At 41.4% G+C, this 21,867-nt stretch overlaps 3 protein-coding genes across 3 annotated transcripts; all 3 read left to right on the forward strand.

The window, feature by feature from the left end:
• The first annotated feature begins 4,308 nt into the window (after positions 1 to 4,308).
• lrata (lecithin retinol acyltransferase a) lies at positions 4,309 to 6,893 on the forward strand. The gene is made up of 2 exons (XM_035166462.2): positions 4,309 to 4,973; positions 6,330 to 6,893. Exons 1-2 carry the CDS (start codon positions 4,416 to 4,418, stop codon positions 6,480 to 6,482), a joined length of 711 nt encoding a protein of 236 aa, XP_035022353.1. The 5' UTR covers positions 4,309 to 4,415; the 3' UTR covers positions 6,483 to 6,893.
• Positions 6,894 to 8,261: 1,368 nt separating this feature from the next.
• On the forward strand, positions 8,262 to 11,369 carry si:dkey-30k22.5 (lecithin retinol acyltransferase family protein). The gene is made up of 2 exons (XM_035167069.2): positions 8,262 to 8,775; positions 10,677 to 11,369. Exons 1-2 carry the CDS (start codon positions 8,284 to 8,286, stop codon positions 10,830 to 10,832), a joined length of 648 nt encoding a protein of 215 aa, XP_035022960.1. The 5' UTR covers positions 8,262 to 8,283; the 3' UTR covers positions 10,833 to 11,369.
• A 5,259-nt stretch (positions 11,370 to 16,628) lies between these two features.
• npy2r (neuropeptide Y receptor Y2) lies at positions 16,629 to 21,762 on the forward strand. The gene is made up of 2 exons (XM_035173825.2): positions 16,629 to 16,823; positions 17,421 to 21,762. Exon 2 carries the CDS (start codon positions 17,445 to 17,447, stop codon positions 18,537 to 18,539), a length of 1,095 nt encoding a protein of 364 aa, XP_035029716.2. The 5' UTR covers positions 16,629 to 16,823; positions 17,421 to 17,444; the 3' UTR covers positions 18,540 to 21,762.
• Positions 21,763 to 21,867: the final 105 nt, after the last annotated feature.

The following is a 21,867-nucleotide window of genomic DNA, read 5'->3' on the forward strand; positions in this document are numbered from 1 at the left end:
CTGCTAATGAGGGCATCAGGTCAGAATCGGATTTGTCACAGTCTCTATTTGACTGTTACTTCAGACTGGGACTGTTGAAACAGGCAACTTGTGGTGATGTTTGAACTCTGCAGAAAAGGGTTAACTGGAACCGATGTCCTAACTGGCTGCACTGGTCAGTCAAACCACTAGTGGGAGTGGAACCACAATAAACCAAACCATCTGTGAACTCACATGTATTAGTACACAGAGTTCATTTGGTAGCTCTGGTTAAAAGAGAGTTTTATGGCATCCCCCCCCCCAAAAAAAACTGGATACACACAGTATGTGAGTCTTTGTTTGAGCCGACACACAAAGTGGAGACGCATAAATCAGGTTTCTCTCTTTTAACGTGAACATTTGCTTCTGGAGGTGTGAGGGTGATACAGGATTGAGTGGTGGTGTAGACATTGAAAATCCTGGTGAGGAACCTGAATAAGATTCAGTCACAATCAAGGCTGGCAACTAAAAGCACAATCAGTTGCACTTCTTGCAGTGTATCATGCAACAAGTGTGATTAAAGTGTGATTAACAGGACAAACATTTGACAACACACGCTGGTGCTCACTGCTGTGCTGTGGAGGACTTTACCCACAGAGAGACATGAATTTAAACTTACTTATAACCTGATTTATTTCATGTTCAAAGACGTCAAACTTTATTGTATTTACATATCTAATTTCACAACTCCAGGACAGTAAAAAACAGCCAATCACCTCAGGGCCTCCTTCCCACACGTCTCTGGTTTCATGCCTCTGTGTTTGCTTTGAGTCACAGTAAACACAAATACTCGTCTTCCTCCTGTAACAGATGAGTTTGATGCTTCTTTTTTAAAAACGCAAATGTTTCCCTGCTGCGGATTCTTGTGGGTTACAAAGTCAGTGGGTTAATGCAAGTCTTTTATTTTGAAATTATTAATTACATCCCATCTTTGCTGCTGCTTGGTGGAAGTGAGTTAAAGTGATATTGTTGGACAAAGTGAAACGTGTGTTGCCATCTTCGTCAGCGTCTTCTGCGTTCTCGTGTGCAGCCCCTCCTGGAAAAAAGGCTTCAAGGCTTCCATATATCACCCTTTACTTTACTTTATCACCTTATTTGTCAGGGACCGTGCATATGAATAACATTTCTGAACATATGCCAGGTTGCAGGAGGCATCAAAACAAACGGTGAAGACACATGTGACCAAACAGAGCAAACTGACGATTCGTCCGTCGGCCCCGTGTTGACGTTAGATGATAAATCTTACCTTAACCACCTCCTGGTGACCTGCTTTTTATTATGTGGGAGAAACAGGCTCCTGATGGATATAAAGCCTCGCTGACCTGAGAGTGAACTGCCAGGGACATGAACCTAAACAGTGCTGAACTTTTGCTGAACTGGCCTCTTTGTGCAGCAGCACCAGATGGAAAGTGTCTCTTTCTCCCTCTAAGTGCCATGAAGACGTGGAGACTCGCTCTGAACACTGTGTCCTGGATGTTGAGATGTGCTCTGGCGTTGTTGTTCTCGTTGATGCCAGCCTGACATTCGTCTTCTTCTACATCAGAATATAAAACAACATATAATCTGTGCAATATAATAATCTGCAGTTGCAATCCCCCTCTATTTACCCTGTAAATCCAGTCATAGGAATACGCTGCTGAGTCATTGTTTTCTCCACCGGTAATCAACTTAGGTTTTAAGAAATAAAGTCGACATAGTTCACAGGTTGTCTGACCAGGAATTAATTTTAAAGAGCCTGGTCCCGCACAGCGATAAGTCTGGAGCCAGTTGACCACGGTGTAAATCTCCCCCCGGACACAGGGCAAAGGTTTGTTGTGGTGCCAACCCGGGGTTCAACCTGCGGTCAGCGACGGTAAGTCCACTCAGCTGAAGGTGGTGTGATGGTGTGACTGGAACAGGCAGCGAGGCCGACGCTCCGTTGTCCACACAACACACAGGATTTTAGTGTAATCAGTAAATAATATCACAGGAAACATATTTTGTATGATGCAGTTTTCTTAAGTTTCCAATGAGGTTGACCACAATATGTTACTGGTAATATTACAGCACTGTTGCATTGATATTACGTCCGTGTTTAATTTGGAGAGGCTTCACTTGGTCCTTCAGCGGCTCTTCAATAAAAGATGTCAGACACATATACAGTGATACTGGCTGTTTTCAGATATGAACTCTGCAATGTCCGAGTCAGACATGTTCACAACAACAAGAAAATGTCTGTAACATTCAAGCGTCTGACATCTTCGTCAGTGTCTTCCGTGTGTAACGCGCCTCTTTCTCATCCTGAAATATTTCTGTTCATTTCGTTTTTTATTGAAGTTTGAGTTTGTCTCGTGTTAGAAACGTCATCAACAGACCTACTTGCCTGATGTGAATTTTTTCCGGACAATATCCTGCTGTATTCTCACACCCGGACACTTTCCGGACATTTTCATTGGGCCTGGCAGGAAACGTTCTGGAAAACGTTAGGAGTGACCAACTCGCATGTTTGCATTCTCACATGCAGCCCCTCCAGAAAATTTCAGGAGAGTATCTGGACTTCAGTGTAGGCCGGAAAGCAGCTTATGAGTCACGTGAAAATACATTTTACACACAATCTACTATACTCAAGTACAATTACATTACTTAGTTACTTTACTTGAATATTCTTGTACTTTCAGGATGAAATATTACATTTTCTAACATAGCAGTACTGCCAATCTATCAGAGTATTTATTGATTATTGAAAATAAGCTCTGAAAGTAAAAGATCGAGCTTTAACCCCAACATTTCTGTTAACTCTCAGTAAACTACATATTTACAGATTGGAGTGGTGTAGGATTTTAATTGGCCTCTCATGCACTTTACAAACAGTGATAACCTGCTTTTGCTTATCATTTATGAACAAGCTTATCATCTGAAAGTTTTCCAGGTTAGAAGAATTTCAAATGGTATAGTGCCGCAGGCTCATTAATCCCAGTCACAAACTTTCTCAAAAGTATCAAAAGTAGGGTATGTGTTCACTTTGTTGGTCAAACTGTTTCCCCCGCAGTCTGAACAAGCAGCTACGTGGCCTAAATGAAACACCAGCATGTTTCCCTCATATAAGAATTTTACAGATCCGGGTCAGTAAATGTAACAAACGACTCAGAGACGCTGAGATCCAACAGGCTGAAGCATTCCTCAAGGTATTTGGGGTTTAAAGATGAGCGTGAAACCGAAACCCCGACAGGATTATGGTAATCGGGTCAGAGGAATGTTTTATCTCATCATGTGGTTCCTCTGAGAAGGTGCAGGTCATCAGCGCAGCCGGCAGCTCATTCAGGCCTGATCCTGGATTGAGGATGGGACAGAACAGAGCAGCCTCTATGAGTTAGTTACTCCATCCCAAAGGAGTTTGATGGGATTGAGGTCAGGGCTCAGTGCGGCCCAGTCAAGTTCTTCCACACCAAACTCAGCCAACCATGGACCTGAAACAGAGACGGACATGAAACAGAGAAGGACCTTCCCCCAAAACTGTTCCCACAAAGTTAGAAGCAATGTGATTTTCTTCTCAGTTTTTAAATGAGGACTGAACAATGGAGCTCATTACCTCCAGTGGTTAATCTCGTCACAGCCTCCAGTGAGTTAATGTACTGGTGTTGTTGCTATAGAGTAAATCCTACTGGAAACGTGACTGGAAATATAAATACTTACTGGTGGTGACAGTCACAACAGCATTTAGCAGCAGGAACCAACTTTCCAGTGGACTTATATTCTCCTTTTATGCTTCGCTAACTTTTAAATGGATTGAATATGTGGCTCTACATTTATCTCTTTATTTTTATTTTGTTATTCTTATTATTTTATTAAATTTTGTACTTTTCTATTAATATTATATCGCTCTCTATATTATACCTCTTTTTAAATATCTGCCACAATGACAACTGAATTTCCCCCAATAAAGTTTACTGTATCTTATCTTATAAAATAATGTTATTCCACTTAAATCTTATCAGATGGGTTTAGTCCACATCAAGTTTCTTTTCCAACAAACCTCCTTACTTTTGAAAATAATGTTATTCCACTTAATAATAAGACACTCTTCATAAAGGGCTTTACAGATGTGTCATGAGCTATAAGGACAAGTCTCTTTTGGGTTGCCAGGTTGTGAGGAGGATAGCCACCATCAGAGGGAGGTTTTCTCTCATGAATGATTATAATTCATTATTAAGGATTAGAAATGAATCCCGTGCTCCACAGCTAATTATCCTCCTCTCTGTGCTGCGTTAGCACAAAACAAGATTAATGGAGCGCTGCTGCACATTTGTGAAAAAGGAGAAGGCGCACGTGCAAAAGGTCACCCGCGTCCCCGAGCCACCGTGGATAAAAAGCTCGCTCCACTCGCGCTCTCGCAGACATTCCCCTGTTACGCGCTCACGATGCTGCAGCTGCTGACCTTCCTGGTGGAGAAGCTCTCCCTCCTCTCCAACTTCAAACTGTTCGAGTGCAGCTGGTTGGACGCAGAGGAGCAGGAGGAGCAGCAGGAGCAGCAGGAGGAGCAGGAGCGTCCCGCGCAGCGCGGTGCTCCCCCGCGCCGAGGAGACCTGCTCGAGGTGCCGAGAACCCTTTTCACGCACTTCGGTATTTACCTGGGGGACAACAAGGTGGCTCACATGATCCCCGACATCCTCCCCGTGCTGACAACCGACCAGAGGCTCATCGGCTCCGTCATCTCCAACAAGAGGCTCATCCTCGGCTGCGTGTACAAGTGTGCCACGGTGCGCGTCGACACCCTGGAGGACTTTGCGTATGGCTGCAACATCCTGGTGAACCCCATGGATAAGACGATGAAGGCGCCGGCGTTCCCCAACGAAGAGGTGGCCAAGAGGGCTGAGAAACACGTGGGATCGATCCCCTACAGTCTGCTGTGGAATAACTGTGAACACTTTGTGACCCTCTGCAGATATGGACATGCAGCGAGCAGGCAGACAGAGAAGGTAACGCTCCACAGCAGAATTAAATATCTAAGCATAAAAGCCATGTAATCTATGTGAGGCTCAGTGCATCCCATATGTTGCAGTGTATTAGAATAGAAACATGATGCCTCATTCAAATCCACTTTCACTTGTTTTTGTCAACAGTGCCGGATTAACATGTTTGACGGCAAATGGGTAAAATCTGTGCTGGGGGCCCCCCCAAATACCCCCTTGGGAGTAAAAGGACATGAACTTAAGATTCAAGAATTGTGACCCTAACCTGAAACACATGTGAACGAAAGCCCCCATGTTGAAGCAATGCACTTCTCACAGCCACCATCAAGTCGGGAGCATGTGTTTAATATTGATGAGATCATGGGGTTGTATCATCTTAAGCTACTAAACTTACATTTGACAAATAAAACATGTACTAAGGTACAAATTGATTGATTGGAATCAGGGTCTAGGTTATACATAAAGCACCATGGTTGGGCTCCCTCCTAACCATGGTGCTTTATGTATAACCTAGACAAATCAATGAATCATATTTAAGTATATACACAAAATGCCACAAAAAGCGATTAACAGAAAAAATAAATAAAGACAATACCTCACGTCACGTCCATGCACGGAGCAAGTAAGTCTCATACATTTAAAATGTGGATAAAACATTAATAAGATATAATAATATAATATTAACCACAGCTCAGACTAAATATAGGGTAAACAAAAAAACAACAAAGAACCAAAACTACCTGGTTCCAGGCCCCCTCTGTCACTTGGTTTGAAACTATTTGAGTTGTATTCATATTGTATCTATATAATAAATGTAATATTTAGGAATATTTGTCATGTGACCATAGCATCAAGTGAAATCAGGTCTTCAAACAACACACAGGACGTCTCTGACATCACAGATCCTGATTCGTTGCCTCTCTAGATGTCGGTTGAAATATGACACCAATCTCATTAAATATGTGTCTTCTGATGCTCATTTCCTCCAAAAAGCTAAATGTATGATTTAAAAATGTGTTATTATTTTATTGTTAGCAGATGCAGACTTAATCACCACATCTGCTAGAAACCCAGTAAACCCAGAGTTCACGTTCTCGTCCATTTAACTGGTGCACATTCCAAAACAACGGTGGAAATCTAAATTCAGCGAACCACAGTGAGTGAACTGGCTGTAACCTCACAAACTGATTTACAGCAGCAGTTAAACCGTTGGACGCACGTTTGAAGATTTTTTTTACACTTTCCAGGTGACGACTGAGCGGAAACTTTCCTGCAGCGAGAACATAATCAAACGTGATCCAATAATCCATCCAACATGTGAAGTTACTGATTTTTTTCTTTCTTCTTTCTTTCTCCCTGTAGTTCTGCGAGTGTCTGAAATCAATCATCAGAGACCAGCGCTGCGTCATCGCCTCAGGCCTGCTGGGAATTATCTCCATTGTGTGTTTTGGCATGGCGGCTTCAACTACATTACCCACAATTCTCATCCCCTTCACGCTGTGGATGGCTGGTTAGAGGGGCCCAGCGCACGGGGACAAACTGAACTGAACTTTCACTTGGCAAAGAGGGACTGGGCCCCTCTTCCAGACTCTTGTCATGTGACGCCTTTCAAAGCCCGCTTCACAACAACACCTTCATTTCACTGAGTAGACTTGGATGTGACTGTGCATTGATTTTGTCCTTTATGCCTTAAACTTAAAAAGTGTGGTCAAATGCAGGAAATCTTTGGTATAAGATTCAATTTTGTGATTCGTGTGTTTGCATTTTTAACATTTGAGTCGCCACAGAAGTGGATATAAAGAGGTACATGTAACAATCTCAGAGTATCGTAATGTACTGTGTATATACAGCAGCTTTTTTTTATCGCATTGTACTTAATATAAACCTGTAAATATGACAAATGTTTAATAAACCATTTATTTTTTATTTGTGTGTCTTGTGTGAGCATGAGCCTTCATATATCTGCACTAACATGACCGTGGAAGCAGAGCTCTAAATGAACCTGAACTAGAAGAGCGCTCGGAGGGTGTGTCGACGCTAACGCTCTAATTCGCCATGTTAAAGAAAGTGCAAAACAAAAGAATTGCTTACTACCTTTGCAGCGTCTCTTCCTCCGCTCTCTCTCTCCATTTCATGCTTAATTTAGTTTAAGATAAATAAAGATGTACAGAGATAACTACAAAGTTACAGGCTACATAAATCATTCGTTCAGTTAAAAAAATAAAGCTGATTAATGTCGGCAGTAATGTAGTTATCTCTGTACAGTCTGGCTTATTTTGGTCTTTTGTGATTATTGTCTTTTATGTTTTTGTTTGTATTGTAAGGTTGTTGATGTTTCGTTTTGTTCTGTGTGATGAAAGTTAAATATAATAAAAAAAAAAGATTAATAAAGATGAACAAAATTATAATAACAAAATCACAAAATAGAAAAAACCTCCGCTGTAGAAAAATACATGTAATATAACATAAATTAGGATTGATTGACATAGATCCAGTCAATAAAAGTGAAACGCTCCAAAAATATTGGAATAATAATCATAATTAATAATCATAATAATATGTATCTGCATCCACTCAAATAATTTATGGGTTCTTCATGTGTCATGCCCCACCCATGATCAAAATGTCAGGGACATCGGTTCAGTCGTTTTTGGGCAATCATGCAAAATCATGAAATAAAAACATAACCTTCATGATGGAGGTAAACATAATCTCAAATGGTCTATTTGGTTATTGGCTGAGCTGGTTTGGGGTAAAATCAATAATCTGATGACTGAAGCAGTCTTATTTTTATGTTGCTATAAATCTCTACCTGTGAATAGAAAACTTTACAATACGCATGTAATTGTGTTTCTATCACTTCATGACATTTATAATTCTTTTACCTAGTAAGACTGTGTGAAATATGATGTCCGACTTTTGCTGTAGGTAAACTTACATCTTTCACTTTCACTATTCTTCTAAATTCTTCTTATGCAGGAAAGTGCTGAATAATGATGAGTCAAATTGGAGCCCAGACTAATCCATGAATAAAAGGCTGTTTTATTTTGTGATGGCTCAATATCTGCGACCTTTGTTAAATGAGGATTTAACTTCCAGCCTTCTTAACGAGGACCCTTGACCTGAATACGCCACAAACAAGGCCCGGGTTTCAAAATCCCACCACACAGAAGAGTGATTAGAGAAAGCTCCTTTATTTCTGTCAAAATCAACCTGCAGCGTTGACCAATGTTTAATCCTACTAACCACGATGGCTCCTCCTTGCTCCAAAGTAAATAAAATGCTCATGTGAGGCCCTTTGCCGCACTCTGCCACCATGTTTCTCTACCAGCTGCTCAACTTCTTCTTCGCGGCATCCCAAAAGGAGGAGGAGGACGACTCTAAGTATGACTTGTCCCTCTACAAGTGCGGTGACCTTTTAGAGGTCCCCAGGACGCTATTCACACATTTCGGTATCTACCTGGGCGACAACCGCGTGGCTCATCTCATCCCGGACATCCTGCCCGTGATTACCAGGAATAAATCAGCGATTGCCAAGATGGTGACGAACAACCGGCTGCTGCTCGGGGTTATCACCAAGGTTGCCAGCGTCAGAGTGGACTCTGTGGTGGATTTCGCCTACGGTTCAGAGATCCTCATCAACCACATGGACAAAGTGTGCAGCCAGCCGCCGCTAGATGGGGATGAGGTGGCTCGGAGGGCGGAGAAACTCTTGGGCTCGGTCAACTACAGCTTACTGTGGTACAACTGTGAACACTACGTCATGTACTGCAGATACGGGATGGCCATCAGCTACCAGACGTACCAGGTACTGTCTCCAGCCAGTAGAGATTTAATGATTGTGACATACACAGTAAAGACACATAGAGTTCATGCAAGTTTACAAGAATACAGATTAAAATAAATAAAGGACAACACATTCTATACACAATATATGAAATATGCAAGGCTACACTTATATGACAAAAGAAAATATATCCATTTGGAAATATTTGGTCAATTAAAAGACATGATTTCAACTATGATTGAATTAATTTAGAAACTTTAGTGAATAACTGTAAAATACAGGATTCATAGATTTTGTTTCACACCACTCATACTGAATCATGTTTATGAGGATCTTCTTTACAGCCAGTGTAAATAAGATAAATGCTAAATGGTCTGTATTTATATAGCGCTGATCTAGTCTTAGTGACCAGTACAGTTTTTTGCTGTTCACCCATTCACACACATTCATATGGTGCATCAGCATTTCTCTACCATATATTACTCACACACTGCCGGTGCAGCTGGAGGGAGACGGGGAACGACCCGTGAACCTTCTGGTTGGTGGACGACCCGCTCTACCTCCTCCTGAGCCACAGCTGACCCCAGATTGTCTGAAATGAGAGGAACGATTCCAACTACCTATAACTATTTTATTGTATAGAAGGGCCTGTGAGTGTTGGTTATGAGACAAATCAATTCAAATAAATCGATATCAATGGTTCCTGCTCCAGTCCAAATATTTTGCTGCTCGATCTTAAGATTCTGTTCAGTGGGTTGAGACGAACGTTACTGAGGAACCTGGTTGAAGCTGTTATGTTGAAGCTTGTGACAGATTCTATGAAATTTGTTACAATGCATTCAGAACTTGAATTCTGCAGTTTCTCAGTAGGAGGAGGTTCTATCTACATTTTAAAGTTATCTCTGTCAGCCCTGTTACACACGACCTGTCCCGGCTTTACCTGCACGTGTGTACTCTTGCCCAACATTTGCTGGGATTGTGTTACTCAGGGGTTAGAGTTAGTAAATAAAAGAATAAACAGTATATCTTGTAAAAAATGCCACAAATGGGTTTCGAAACATTCCCAATTAAAACTATTTATATCCTGGTTGAGCAGCTTGTCAAAATCTACTTTCTTTAGAGCAGTGAGTGCCAGGAATATTTGGAAAAGCTGATTTCCTCTTTTTTTATTCACGTTAATCTTTAATTCCTCCCAGAATTTGCATTACAAAGGTCACGTGCACACGTGCAGCATTTGAAATAGCTTTAGTTATTTCCAAGGGATTTAGACAGAGACAGTTTGCCTGTAATACTCTGTGTAATGTTAATGTCCTTATGAAGGTGTGTGACTGAAGAAAAACACCGTCATGCTGACATTTGGAGTCATGTTTGCTTTTCAGTCCACTGGGGTGAAACTTTACTCACCAGGCGAGTGGCTCCACCTAGAGTTTCGTTGTGCACAAATGTTTTCCTGCCGGTAATGAGGACTTGGGTTTCTCTCTCTGAGCAACACTGAAGGACTAATGAGTGATTTTAAAAACAGCAGGTTAGACGTCTGTAACTTTCTGGTCTTTTAAACAAGGCAAAAAAGTGCTTTACAAAATACGTTGAAATAAAACAACACAGAACAAAACAAGACAAAACGAGAATAGGAAAGGTAACAAGGAAAAATACCAAATACAAATAACATCAGTTTAATGAGTTAAAATCAGACATTAAAAGTATTTCCTATAAAAATATGTTTAAGCAATGGTTTAAAAACAGATAAAGTGCTGACAAGTCTAATCTCTTCTTGCCTGGTCACCAGCCTTAACTAAGCCTAAACCAGCAAGTGTTGGTTGGTAGATTGTTTGAACGGTGCTTTGATTGATTGATCGATCATCACTTATTTGGTCCTAAATCACCATCATCATCAGTCTAATTCCTGCGTTCTCTTCCCTCAGTTCTGCACAACAGTGAGGAAGATCGTGTGCAGCAGGATGAACGCCTACCTGACTGCACTGTGCGGAGCGGGACTCGTGCTGTACCTGGGCTGCGTGACGCCGCTGACTGTTTTACCGACCGTGCTCATCTCCTTCACCATCTGGATGGCGGCCTGAAGGCCTCACGAGTAAAGACTCTATCCTAACTCACCAGTGGATGGTGAAATGAGGTCCTGTGGTTTGACTGTGTGACTCAAGGTCGCAGGGAAACAAAACCTGTTCTCAGCAATAAAATGTCTTTATTTGGACGGTTGTAGATTATTTTATATATATGTCTAGATAGTATTAACTTTTTATCTTGTTTTTTTAAATGTATCTGTTATTCTTCAGCTCTGATGTTCCACATTAGTCTCGTTTAAGAGTAGCAGCACAGGAAATCTTGAGAGACATTAAAAAGAAGAAACTGACCCATGATATAAACTTTAGCGATGATATATACGTGATGTTTGTAGCAAGAGCTTGCAGGAATATCACAGTGGATATTGTTCTACATTTTACGATCATTAAAAAAGAAATTTGTCAGTGTTTTATGTTCCCATCGTGCTCTATCCTAAAGGTTGGCTTGGACAAAGTGCAATAACCTTCTTATGTAATAGTACTTTGATAGATTAAATATGTTTTCCTCTGTACATTAAACATGTATTTCTACCTGTGTCCAGTTGTCGTTGTTTCTTATATTTATTTTCCCATTTCCTTTGCTGCCATCAAAGTTAATAATATCCTGTGTGCTGCCAAATGGAAAAAACAGCATAGCTCCGAGGGACAAATTGATTAATACAGGCCTGGGAAAAAATAAGCACTAATAATAATTTAATAAAGAGTTAAATGTTTTGCTCTTTGCTGCTGAGAATGTGGTCAACTGTCTGTCATTGTTCTCAGAGAATAAGATGTATGCAACGTTCCTAAATGTTCTTTTAGCTTTTTCCCAGAGAATGTCAAGGCAGGCAAAGAAAATGGTCACACGAAGAAACGACCGACTGTCGAGATACTCAGCGACACAATGAGACAACACAAATATTATTTAAAGCAACTCTGAAATTCAGATTAATGAATTATTGTAAGAATAAGAGTCAGAGTGATAAATCATTGAGGCATCTTGTGCCCAAAGGGAACACGCTCTGAATGGCTTCATGCCCCGGAGGAGATACTTAGACGTGAGCATGGAGTATATATATAACTTAATACACATGTATCATAGTTTAATGGTGATTGTAGATCCGCCTGCTAAGATATATCGTTTATTTATCTCCATAAAAGGGATGAAAAAGACTTCAAGAATGATCTATGGGCAAACAAGTGCAAATGAGGAAAAAATGTAAAGAAATTCCCTGAGAAGTGACACAGATATTTCACCTCACCCCACCCCCACACCCCACCCCACACACACACACACACACACACACACACACACACACACACACACACACACACACACACACATGGTGCATAAAGCAAAACCATTAATGCACATTGTGAGATGCCAGCCAAGCTTTCTCCAGCTGTTCACTGTTTGATTTACTGCAGGCCAGGGTGACCAGTGGAGTCTGTGCTCTGATAACATCCATCTTCCATAACATCCTCTGACCTCATCCCTCTGTCTCTCTATCTCTCTATCTATCTATCTCCATCCATCTATCTATTAGGGAGGATAGAGATAATGAGAGAGAGAGAGAGAACTTGAAAGAGCAACAAGTTCACAACAGACGAAATTGGTGCAATTATCAGGTAAAATCGAAAGATTTCCCATCTTGGCTAAGCCCTCAACGTTTTGTGTGTGTGTTTATTTGTTTGTTTGTTTGTTTGTTTGTTTGTTTGTTTGTTTGTTTGTTTGTGTGTGTGTGTGTGTGTGTGTGTGTGTGTGCGTGCGCTTGCATGTGTATCCAGGGCTATTTCATAAAACACTCATGGCTGTATCCTCTGAGGCTCCGACCCTGATGACACCTATGACGAACACAGCATCTGTGGCAGCAGAAGCACTTTAGACACGATTTAGGTGGTTTGGATTAAAAGTTAATTATCAGTTGTGTCTGAACGATTTTAACTTTTAACTTTAACGAAGAGCTGTGAGTGCCTTAAGCTATGATTAAATAAGTTTAATGATGCTTGGTCAGTACAAGTGGAGATAAACATGTTGTATATTGAGATTTTACCAATGAATTCAGCCTCAACACTGTCGGCACCTGGTAAACAACACAATTAAAGAAAATGTTACACGGATACAAATATGTTTCCTACAAAACATGTTTGCTGTTGCAGTTTAGTTGTAGAAGCATTTCTCCTATATAAGCTATGTGGAGTTTATATAGGAGAAATGGCTGCTTATTGCTGACGGACACAGTTGTTGTGTTCCACGTCTTTATTGAACATTAACTTGGTAAATATGGCCGAGCAGCAACTGTAGTAATGATGATGAATGGCAGAGGTAGAGAAGTAAGTGGAAAGACCATTTGCTGCAAATGGTAGAGACCAGTGTGGCAATACTGGTCTTAATTGATTCTATACACGCACTGGAATCCAGGTGCATGTGAAAAGGAAGGATGATGCATTTTTGTTATTCAACAGCAAATTTGCAGCAGCCATGACTGAGGGCGGATCGGGATCAACTCACTGTGATTCATAAAAGACTCTGGTGTGTGTGTGCAGATGAAGGGAGAAGAAAACATATTCCAAGAGGTGAAACCTGCTCGGCCTTTATTTTCTCATTAGGTCTGAATCAGACAGCTGAGGCCAGATGGCATATTTCTTGTTCTTTCTTGGTCAATATCCCATAATTTTTTCATTGAAATCTATTCAGAAGTGTTTGTGTAATCCTGCTGAAATACCAACAACCCAACCGATCAGCCAAACCACCGACTGATGGACCAAGCAACTGACAAACAGACCATCCCACCACAGGGGAACAAACATAACCACCTTGGTGTAGGTAGTATAAGCCAATACTGTATATCTGTAAAAAATTGTTTATGTGAGGAAAGTAATTATTTAATTTCTAGCGTAGGTTTTTAATTTGTAAAAACAAGCATCAATGCTTCATGTATACCATGTTGATTTGCAGATTTTTGCAAAACATCAACCCAACTGAAAACAATGGCCTTAATGTCATTAACGACAGCTCAGGCCAAAAACTATAACAGCACAGCAACTATTACACATAATGTAGAGAGAACTGCTTCTGGTTTAAAGGTGATATTTTAATGCTTTTTCAATTTTTCATTCCTCTAGTGTGTTTTAGAGTTTTTTTGTGAATGTAAAAGTTACATAGCACAAAGTCCACGATAAAGGGAGCTCCTCTCATGATATACACAAATATACACACTGGTCCATAATTGCATGATACATACCTAAAGCGAGAGCGACCAATCACAACAGAGTGGTTCAGCTGGCCAATCAGAGCAGACCGAGCTTTATCGGGACTGGGCCTGAAAGAGACACAAGCTTAAACCAAGTGTTTCAGACAGAGGCTGAAAAGAGGAGCTGCAGCAATGGACAGAATGAGGAATAAGTGACGTGTTTACTGAACGTTAGAATTTGTAAATAATTTCAAATAATATTGAAATTCAAAACGATGAACCTGAATATGAGAATAATCTGTCTCCTTTAAGCAGTTCACCTCCATGCTGGTATTTGGAGCATGAATCATGACATAGAGCCGCAGTCGGCAGCATAGTAAAGAACAGGTGACATTTGGTCAATAATCTCATTTAATAGGCCAGGATGAAGTATCCCTGACATCAGGGTCCTGTGTGGCTTTGCATCTTAATGGTTCTGCTGCTCAGGATGATGAATGTGCCGCTGTCCTCCACAGACACAGTGTGAGACCCATGAAGGCTCCTGCAGGTATTTAGGTGGACCTCAGTCCCGTCACATATCTCTGGAGCATGATTCTGCTCAGATGGAGCCGGTCGTTAATCAGTCACTGCTCTCCGCTGTCATGTTCAGTTACCAGCTCAGCAACATGATGTTGTTTACTGCAGTGGAGAGAGACAGGTCATACGAAAGGAGCCGAGACAATCTGCACTACATAGGATCAATAAAGCATAAAAGGCGAGGCCTCATATACATTTCATCTTTTCAAAGACAGGGTAATGGTGCCAGGATGGAATAATTACAGCATATATTTTAACTTATATTTTTTTCTGCATTTGTTTGCTAGTTAGCAGGATTACGCAAAGACCACTCAAGCAATTTCCAGAGAGGGGTGGGGCCTAACGCAAGAAAGGAACCCAAAACATTTCGCCGTGGATCCGGACAAACAGGCAGATCCAGGATTTTGTTTTCCCCACCTTCTTTAACATGCATGTTCACGCTCTCTAAGCCCCCTCTGGTATCAATATTGAAACCAAAGACTGTAATGACTTTACCTGAATGTAAAAGGAGTCACTCACAGATTCATCACCTGACTCTGCAGAGCTTTTCAGCTGTTTTGGTTTTCTGTCACTTCTGATTCAATCTCACTAAAATGTTTTTTTGCAACCCTTGCCACTGAGCTTCAGAATTCTAAAATGTGCTTATATCATTCTTGGCATCAACCGATATCCATTTCTCCACTGATTGGATTAAGATATATCAGCAGACTCTCGATAGTGTCTTGAGTTGTGCAGCCTGATCCATCACAGTGACATTCAAGTTACTTAACTGTGGCGTGGCCCTGAATGGAAAACAGCTGGAAAGGAAGCAAAGTAAAAATGTAAAATTGTGTAGAGAACTGGTGATTGTAGAAAAGAGGAAATTGTCAGGTAAACATGAACTGTGGTTCCAGAGCTAAAAACACAATTGGCAGGACATTCAAACAAGGTCATTACTTAAAGGCTCGTCTCCACCGTCTCTCATCTATTCAGGGTCTCCTGGTTTCTCTCAATACTTCATCCTCGGTGGAGTTTCACTTTGGCCAAAGTGTGTTTTCGTCAAATGGAGGCGGCTTGACACTAAGTTAATTTCTAATGGCCACATGGTGTCTTGTTTTATACCAGTTTGAAGTGGGTCAGCTGCATCGTACCACACATTCAACTGTGAACTCTCACTGTCATTGAACATAACATGAAAAGTCTGGGTTATGGGTGAAATGTCATGATTGACAGCTTGGACTGACTTCTGATTGGTCATGTGTGTGTTCATCGGCGGGACCTTGATATTTTGGCTCCATCCTTCAATCGCTTCTGCACAGGCTCCAAATGATGTCATCATTCACGTGGCTTCCTTTCTGGACAGTGGGAGAAAGTGAAGACACATTTATTTACAGTCTATTTTTAAAAATCTCAGTAAAGTGGCAGTTTGCTTTAAATGCTTCAAGTCGTCAGGGCCAAAGTGATGCTGTTGTGTTCAGTGACACATTTCTGTGTCATATGATGGATGATGAATTGATGGATGGATGAATTGAAGGATGAATTGAAGGATGGATGGATGGATGGATGGATGGATGGCAGTGCAGCCAAATCCATTTATGTTTGTATTGTCCACTGTTGAGTGCTTGAAATCTTGGTATCACTGAACTTCGTTTGTTTTTACGAGAAAGAATTTTGATCCTTTGCAGAAACATTAAATTAAACCTTAAATAAAGCTCGTGGCTCCCTTTACTGAGGGATCGGTCTTTAGAAGCTCATTATCCAACATTAATTAACCTTAAGCTTAATATAATGGCTTGTGTTAATGTTCTGATACTTCTCACACTGTCTGTGGGTTATTTACCAATATCTTAATACAGAAACTGCATCTGCATTGCACGCCTCCGCACTAGCTTTTCATTCTGCTTTACACAAATTGGCGGAAATATGACATTTGCCATTCGAGCAGGAGGAGACGCTCGTTAAAACGACCCAGTGCAGAGCAAACAGGCAGCAGACATCACCTCAGTGTTTCCCGTCGTTGATGTTTCCTCCCCCCCTCATGTGTGGGTCTCTCACAGTCTCTCAGGGCCGGTGGTGCGCGCTCGGTGCCAAACCGGCTGCAGCGCGCACTGGCTGATGCTGCGCGCTTTTGCTGTTGCGCTCACTTTGCTTTGGATGGGAGAAGATTGTTTCCTCGGTGTTGGAAGGATTTCCATCTGTTGGTTTATCTGGATGTCACAGACACACGGAGGCATAAAGGTTTAAAAGAATCCAGCAGGTTGAGGTGAGTGGAACAAAAAGGCTTGTTGATCTTTAATCTCTTCATCCAGACACTTGAAATGAGAGGTTGGCTGCTTTTCCACGGTAGGTTTGCGTAAGAGCTGATTTTATTACGTGTAATGTCTTTTTCATTTGCAAGTGGCACCACAGCACCGACAGCTGCATTTCAACTTTCACTTTTAAAGCAATTTAAAAACAATTAATAACAATGTTGATTTGAATTGAAAATCCACCGTCAAAGAAATGTGCATTGTGCCTTTTAGTAGAAGAAGTAAAAATCTACAAGCTCATCAGTTCTTTTATTGGCTGGAAACAGAGAATCATGACTTGAATTCATCAAGTGACACTTTATGGAGCTTCTGATAGTGAGAGCTATCAGTACTACATTCTCCGCTCCTGGGTCAGTGTCCTGAAGGCATCACCTGCAGCCTGTCTCTGTGATGCTCACTCTTCACATGTACAACTAACAAATTGGCTCTGCAATATGATTGTGCAATGCAGTGCAAAATGTGTAAATTAATTGAATATTGAATTTACGAGGCATCAGTGGAGTCGTTTTTTATTTTATTTATTGCCCCTTAACTCAGAACTCTTTCCACAGACAGACTTATGGGGACTGTCAGCCATGGAGGCATCAGATCAACTGAACACGACTCAAGGGGAAGATTCACCACTTGAAGTTAAATCTTCCAACTGCTGCTCGACCGCAGCCGCAGTGAATGATGGAAACTCCTTGCAGCTGGATGACAGCACCAAGCTGGTGGGAGTCCAAGTTGTTCTCATCCTCGCTTACAGCACCATCATACTGTTTGGAGTCATTGGAAACTCCTTGGTGATTTACGTCGTCTACAAGTTCAGAAACCTACGGACGGTGACCAATTTCTTCATCGTGAACTTGGCGGTGGCGGACCTGCTGGTCAACACGCTGTGTTTGCCCTTCACCCTCGTCAACACTCTGTACGGGGAGTGGAAGTTCGGCCATGTGTTGTGCTTCATGCTGCCCTGCGCCCAGGAAATGGCCGTGCACGTGTCCACCATCACCTTGAACATCATCGCCCTGGACCGCCACAGGAGCATCGTCTACCACACGGAGACCAAGATGTCCAGGGACATGTGTGCGTTGGTGATTGTCATGACTTGGACCGTCAGCGCCCTGTTGGCTAGTCCGCTCGCCATCTTCAGGGAGTACAGGACGATTTATCTGTGGCCGAACGAGTCTATTCAGGTGTGTATGGAGGAGTGGCCGGAAAACAGCATGAACGGAACCATCTACAGTATATCAATGCTCCTGGGTCAATATGGCCTCCCTCTGGCCATTAACTCTGTGGCTTACATCCGCATCTGGAACAAACTGAAGAATCACGAGTCTCGCGGGGGCCGGAATGACCGCCATCAGCGCAGGAAGAAGACCACCAAGATGCTGCTGACCATGGTGGCGGTCTTCGCCATCAGCTGGCTGCCCTTCCACGCGTTCCAGTTGGCGGCCGACATCGACAGCACTGTGATGTCCATGAAGGACTTCAAGCTGCTGTTCACCGTGTTCCATATCGTGGCCATGTGCTCCACGTTCGTCAACCCCATCCTGTACGGGTGGATGAACAACAATTACCGGTCGGCCTTCTCGTCCGTGTGCTACTGGCCCTTCACTTCGAGTCGCTCCAAACACAGAGACGTACGGAAGCAGGACTTCAGGGTTTGCACGCAACAAACCAACGTGTGAGGAAAGTCGCACAGTCACTTCAGGCTGATATTCATTGATGGGAAGTTTATAGGAAATTGTAGGAATTTTGACCTCTTACGATGAGGGATGGTGACATGTGTACACTGTGGGAGAAATGACTGAGAACGTCTTCATATTTAAAATAACTGAATTATCTTCACTACACTGAGGCTGGTCATAGCAGCTCTGATCCCAAACGTTAGTGCTCGTCTACTCAGGTATTTGTGTGTTAGACTTTGATGGACATTCCTCTTTGTTGATGCAGTTTGTCTGTGTGTGCATGTGTCAGGAGGTTTCCAATTATTGTGTTCAATAATACGAATCTGAAAGATGACGCAGCATTTGAAGCTCGGTCAATTGCGCGGTTGTAGATGCTTCTTTTAGAGACGCCGTGACAATTATTAAGGTGAGGATTAACCAACGTGGAAATAAGATTTGAGGCAAAAAAGTTAAATTGTGAAAATACACGTAGGAGGTTATGTTTTCACCTCTGTCCATTTGTTTGTTCGTCAGCAGGTTTAACGCAAAAATGACTGAAACCAAACTAAAACTAAAGGAAAACTTGGTGGATGGATGTAACACAAACTTTGTTGAACATTGTGAGATACGATGTTTTTGACATTGTAGATTAATTGAAAAAAACTAAAAAACAATCCTTGTATAGATGCAGCCTTATAATAAACTTACTGGGACCTGTTTGTTTCCTGCGTTATCTCACATCGAATGACGTAAAAACGTCAAAATGTACTTATCTGAAAAGACCTGTCCCAGGTTTGACTGAGCAGATATCTGACAAAACTGTGTAATTCAATCCCAACCCCAATGGGATCCCTTAGCAAAACAGAAATTAGATTTATTTGGCAGGATTGATGTTAATATTTGTCTTCTCGAGCATCTTGTTTCCTCCGGCTCCAGTGCATGGTTTTTAAACGAGGGGGTCCTGAGGCAGGGAGCTGCAGCGCTGCAGGGGGGTGTGTTTGTGTTGATATCCAGTGGGATCTACTCATCCAGCGAGTGTTACATCATACAGACGTGTGGCTTATAGAACATGTGCTGCATATGTGATAACAGCACACATGTTGTCCGCCTGGTTCCACTTAGTTCTGTGGGACATGTTTTTGTGTAATCCTGCAGATAAACAAACAAACAAACGGACAGGGGTGAAAACCTATTGGCTGATGTGTGGGTGGTAAATTTTATTGCATGATAAAATATACAAACAAGATAACAAAATAAATGTGAATTCATGATGTGAAAATGGTGGAAATTGACCCCCGTTGCTTCAGCCTTGATTTTTAATTGTGTCTTTGTTGTGTGCATGTGCAGATTCTTCTTGTGTGTTTCCATTATTCTTATTTATGTATCAGACAGTTCCTTCCCTCCCCCCCCACCCTCTCGTCTTTGTTTGCAGCGAGCGTCCTAATTACCACTGTTTGCTTTTACAATGATTACACCGGTGCAGGGGTTCTGAAGGGCCCTTCCTGTTGACCGGGTCCTCGCTGATTCGCTCTGCGTGAGCGTGAGGAGCTGGGGGACCGGGATATTAACTCCATTTTTAGTAAAGCCATTCACGGGGTAAATCAATAAGTGCTTCTTTAACCGTCTGATGTTATCGAGCGGCCGCTGCTGTCACAAACTGTGCTCTCAGGAGGATACTTGCTAATCGAGTAAAATGAACAATAGTTTGCAAACTAATTGAATTCATCCTGGTTTACCGATGGTCTTGTCTTTTGGTTTTTCATAAAGAGAAAGACTTTCTCTGGACTCTCGTTCTATTTAGTAAGAAGTAATATTTGATTTATGACATCTCGTCCGCGGAGAGAATATCGATTCTGTCAATTACTTGTATCTCGATTGTGAAATAATTAAGTGCTGGAAGTGAAACAGTGAGGCAGCATATTCAGTCAGTGGTTCACATACAGAGCACTGAGCCTCTTCAAATCAATGGTGCATCATGGTTTTTCTGTTGTCATTGATTCACTGTGGTCCATTTAATCTGGATGTAGTTACTATAAAATATATTTATTAGAATGCACTCTGAAAGAAAAGACTGTCACCTTAATGGCCTTTAGCGTTTGGTCGATTGAAGTTATTTATTGGTTCTTTTTGTAGATTACAACTCAGATTTTTGGACTGATGGTCAAAAAACTGTTGTTCTCATCTCATACATCTATGAAGAATTCAACTCCTGTGAAAATGACCTTTGTCCTTTTCTGATTTTGTCTGTTTTGCTAAATTGTTGCTAAAATGTTTGTTGACACACAGAGAGCGGACAGCGGTTTAGCAGAGTTTGGACTTTGTATATAAAGATGGACGACATGACTGCTCCTTTAAAGTGAAGCCAAATCATCTGGACTGGCCCCTGGTGGCTGGCTGCAGTATTGCTCACAAATCCTGCCGCCTCCATGTTAGCAGACGGGACAACCAACCCCAAAAGTAAAGGAAATGTTAAATGCATTTTTTCCCATACATGTTTTTGGGCATTTTACTGTATATGATTTTCTATTATATATGATGCATGTTCAAGTGTTAATTTTTCCAGTGAGGTGAAATAATGGATATTGCGTCCAAATGAGTCGATCATCTTTCTATACAGGTTTAGAAAATCAAACCAAAAAGCTTGGAAAAGTGTATTGGTTGTTGATGTTTGTCAATATTAGCAGCTTGACTTGATTTTATATTATTGTTACTATCATTACATTTCATGAATGCAGTTTTCACTGATGACTTTTCCACTTATGGGACTTTGGGGAGTTTGTCTGTTTACATGTTAAAGGCAACTAATCAATAACCAATGTAATCGTTGTATTCAGCACTACAGTGATCAGCTGTACATACATACATATATATATATATATATATAAACAGTAAACCTGGTGCAAACTGTAGACCTGGTGATATAAAGTTCTTTCTGTTGTCATGGGAGCTGAAGAATGAACCTGCAGCGCCCACCAGTGTCTCAACAGAGTCTCCACCCTCGTCTCAGTGTCACACTGATCTGACTGAAGTCTTGTATTGATGCCTTAGAATCTAGTTATTTAAAATCAAACATAAAATAATTTTCTGTTTTCTCTTCCTGACCGTTTCAATACTTCATCGCAGAAACTTGTGTCCGACCCTGATGCCGTAGTTTCAACTCGACACGCTGAGAACTGGACTTGGATCTTGACTCGAATTTAAAATATGTATAAAATTATAAATGTATAATAAATTTTAAATGAGACAAACATGCGTGAAGGCTCCATCAGCTGGTTTCACTGTAGCCTCGGCCCCCACAGTTGTATAACTTTTATCCTTTCAGTATATAAACTTATTAAATGGAAATGAT

The sequence above is a fragment of the Hippoglossus stenolepis genome, chromosome 2 (assembly GCF_022539355.2).
Source record: "Hippoglossus stenolepis isolate QCI-W04-F060 chromosome 2, HSTE1.2, whole genome shotgun sequence".
Classification (NCBI taxonomy): domain Eukaryota; kingdom Metazoa; phylum Chordata; class Actinopteri; order Pleuronectiformes; family Pleuronectidae; genus Hippoglossus; species Hippoglossus stenolepis.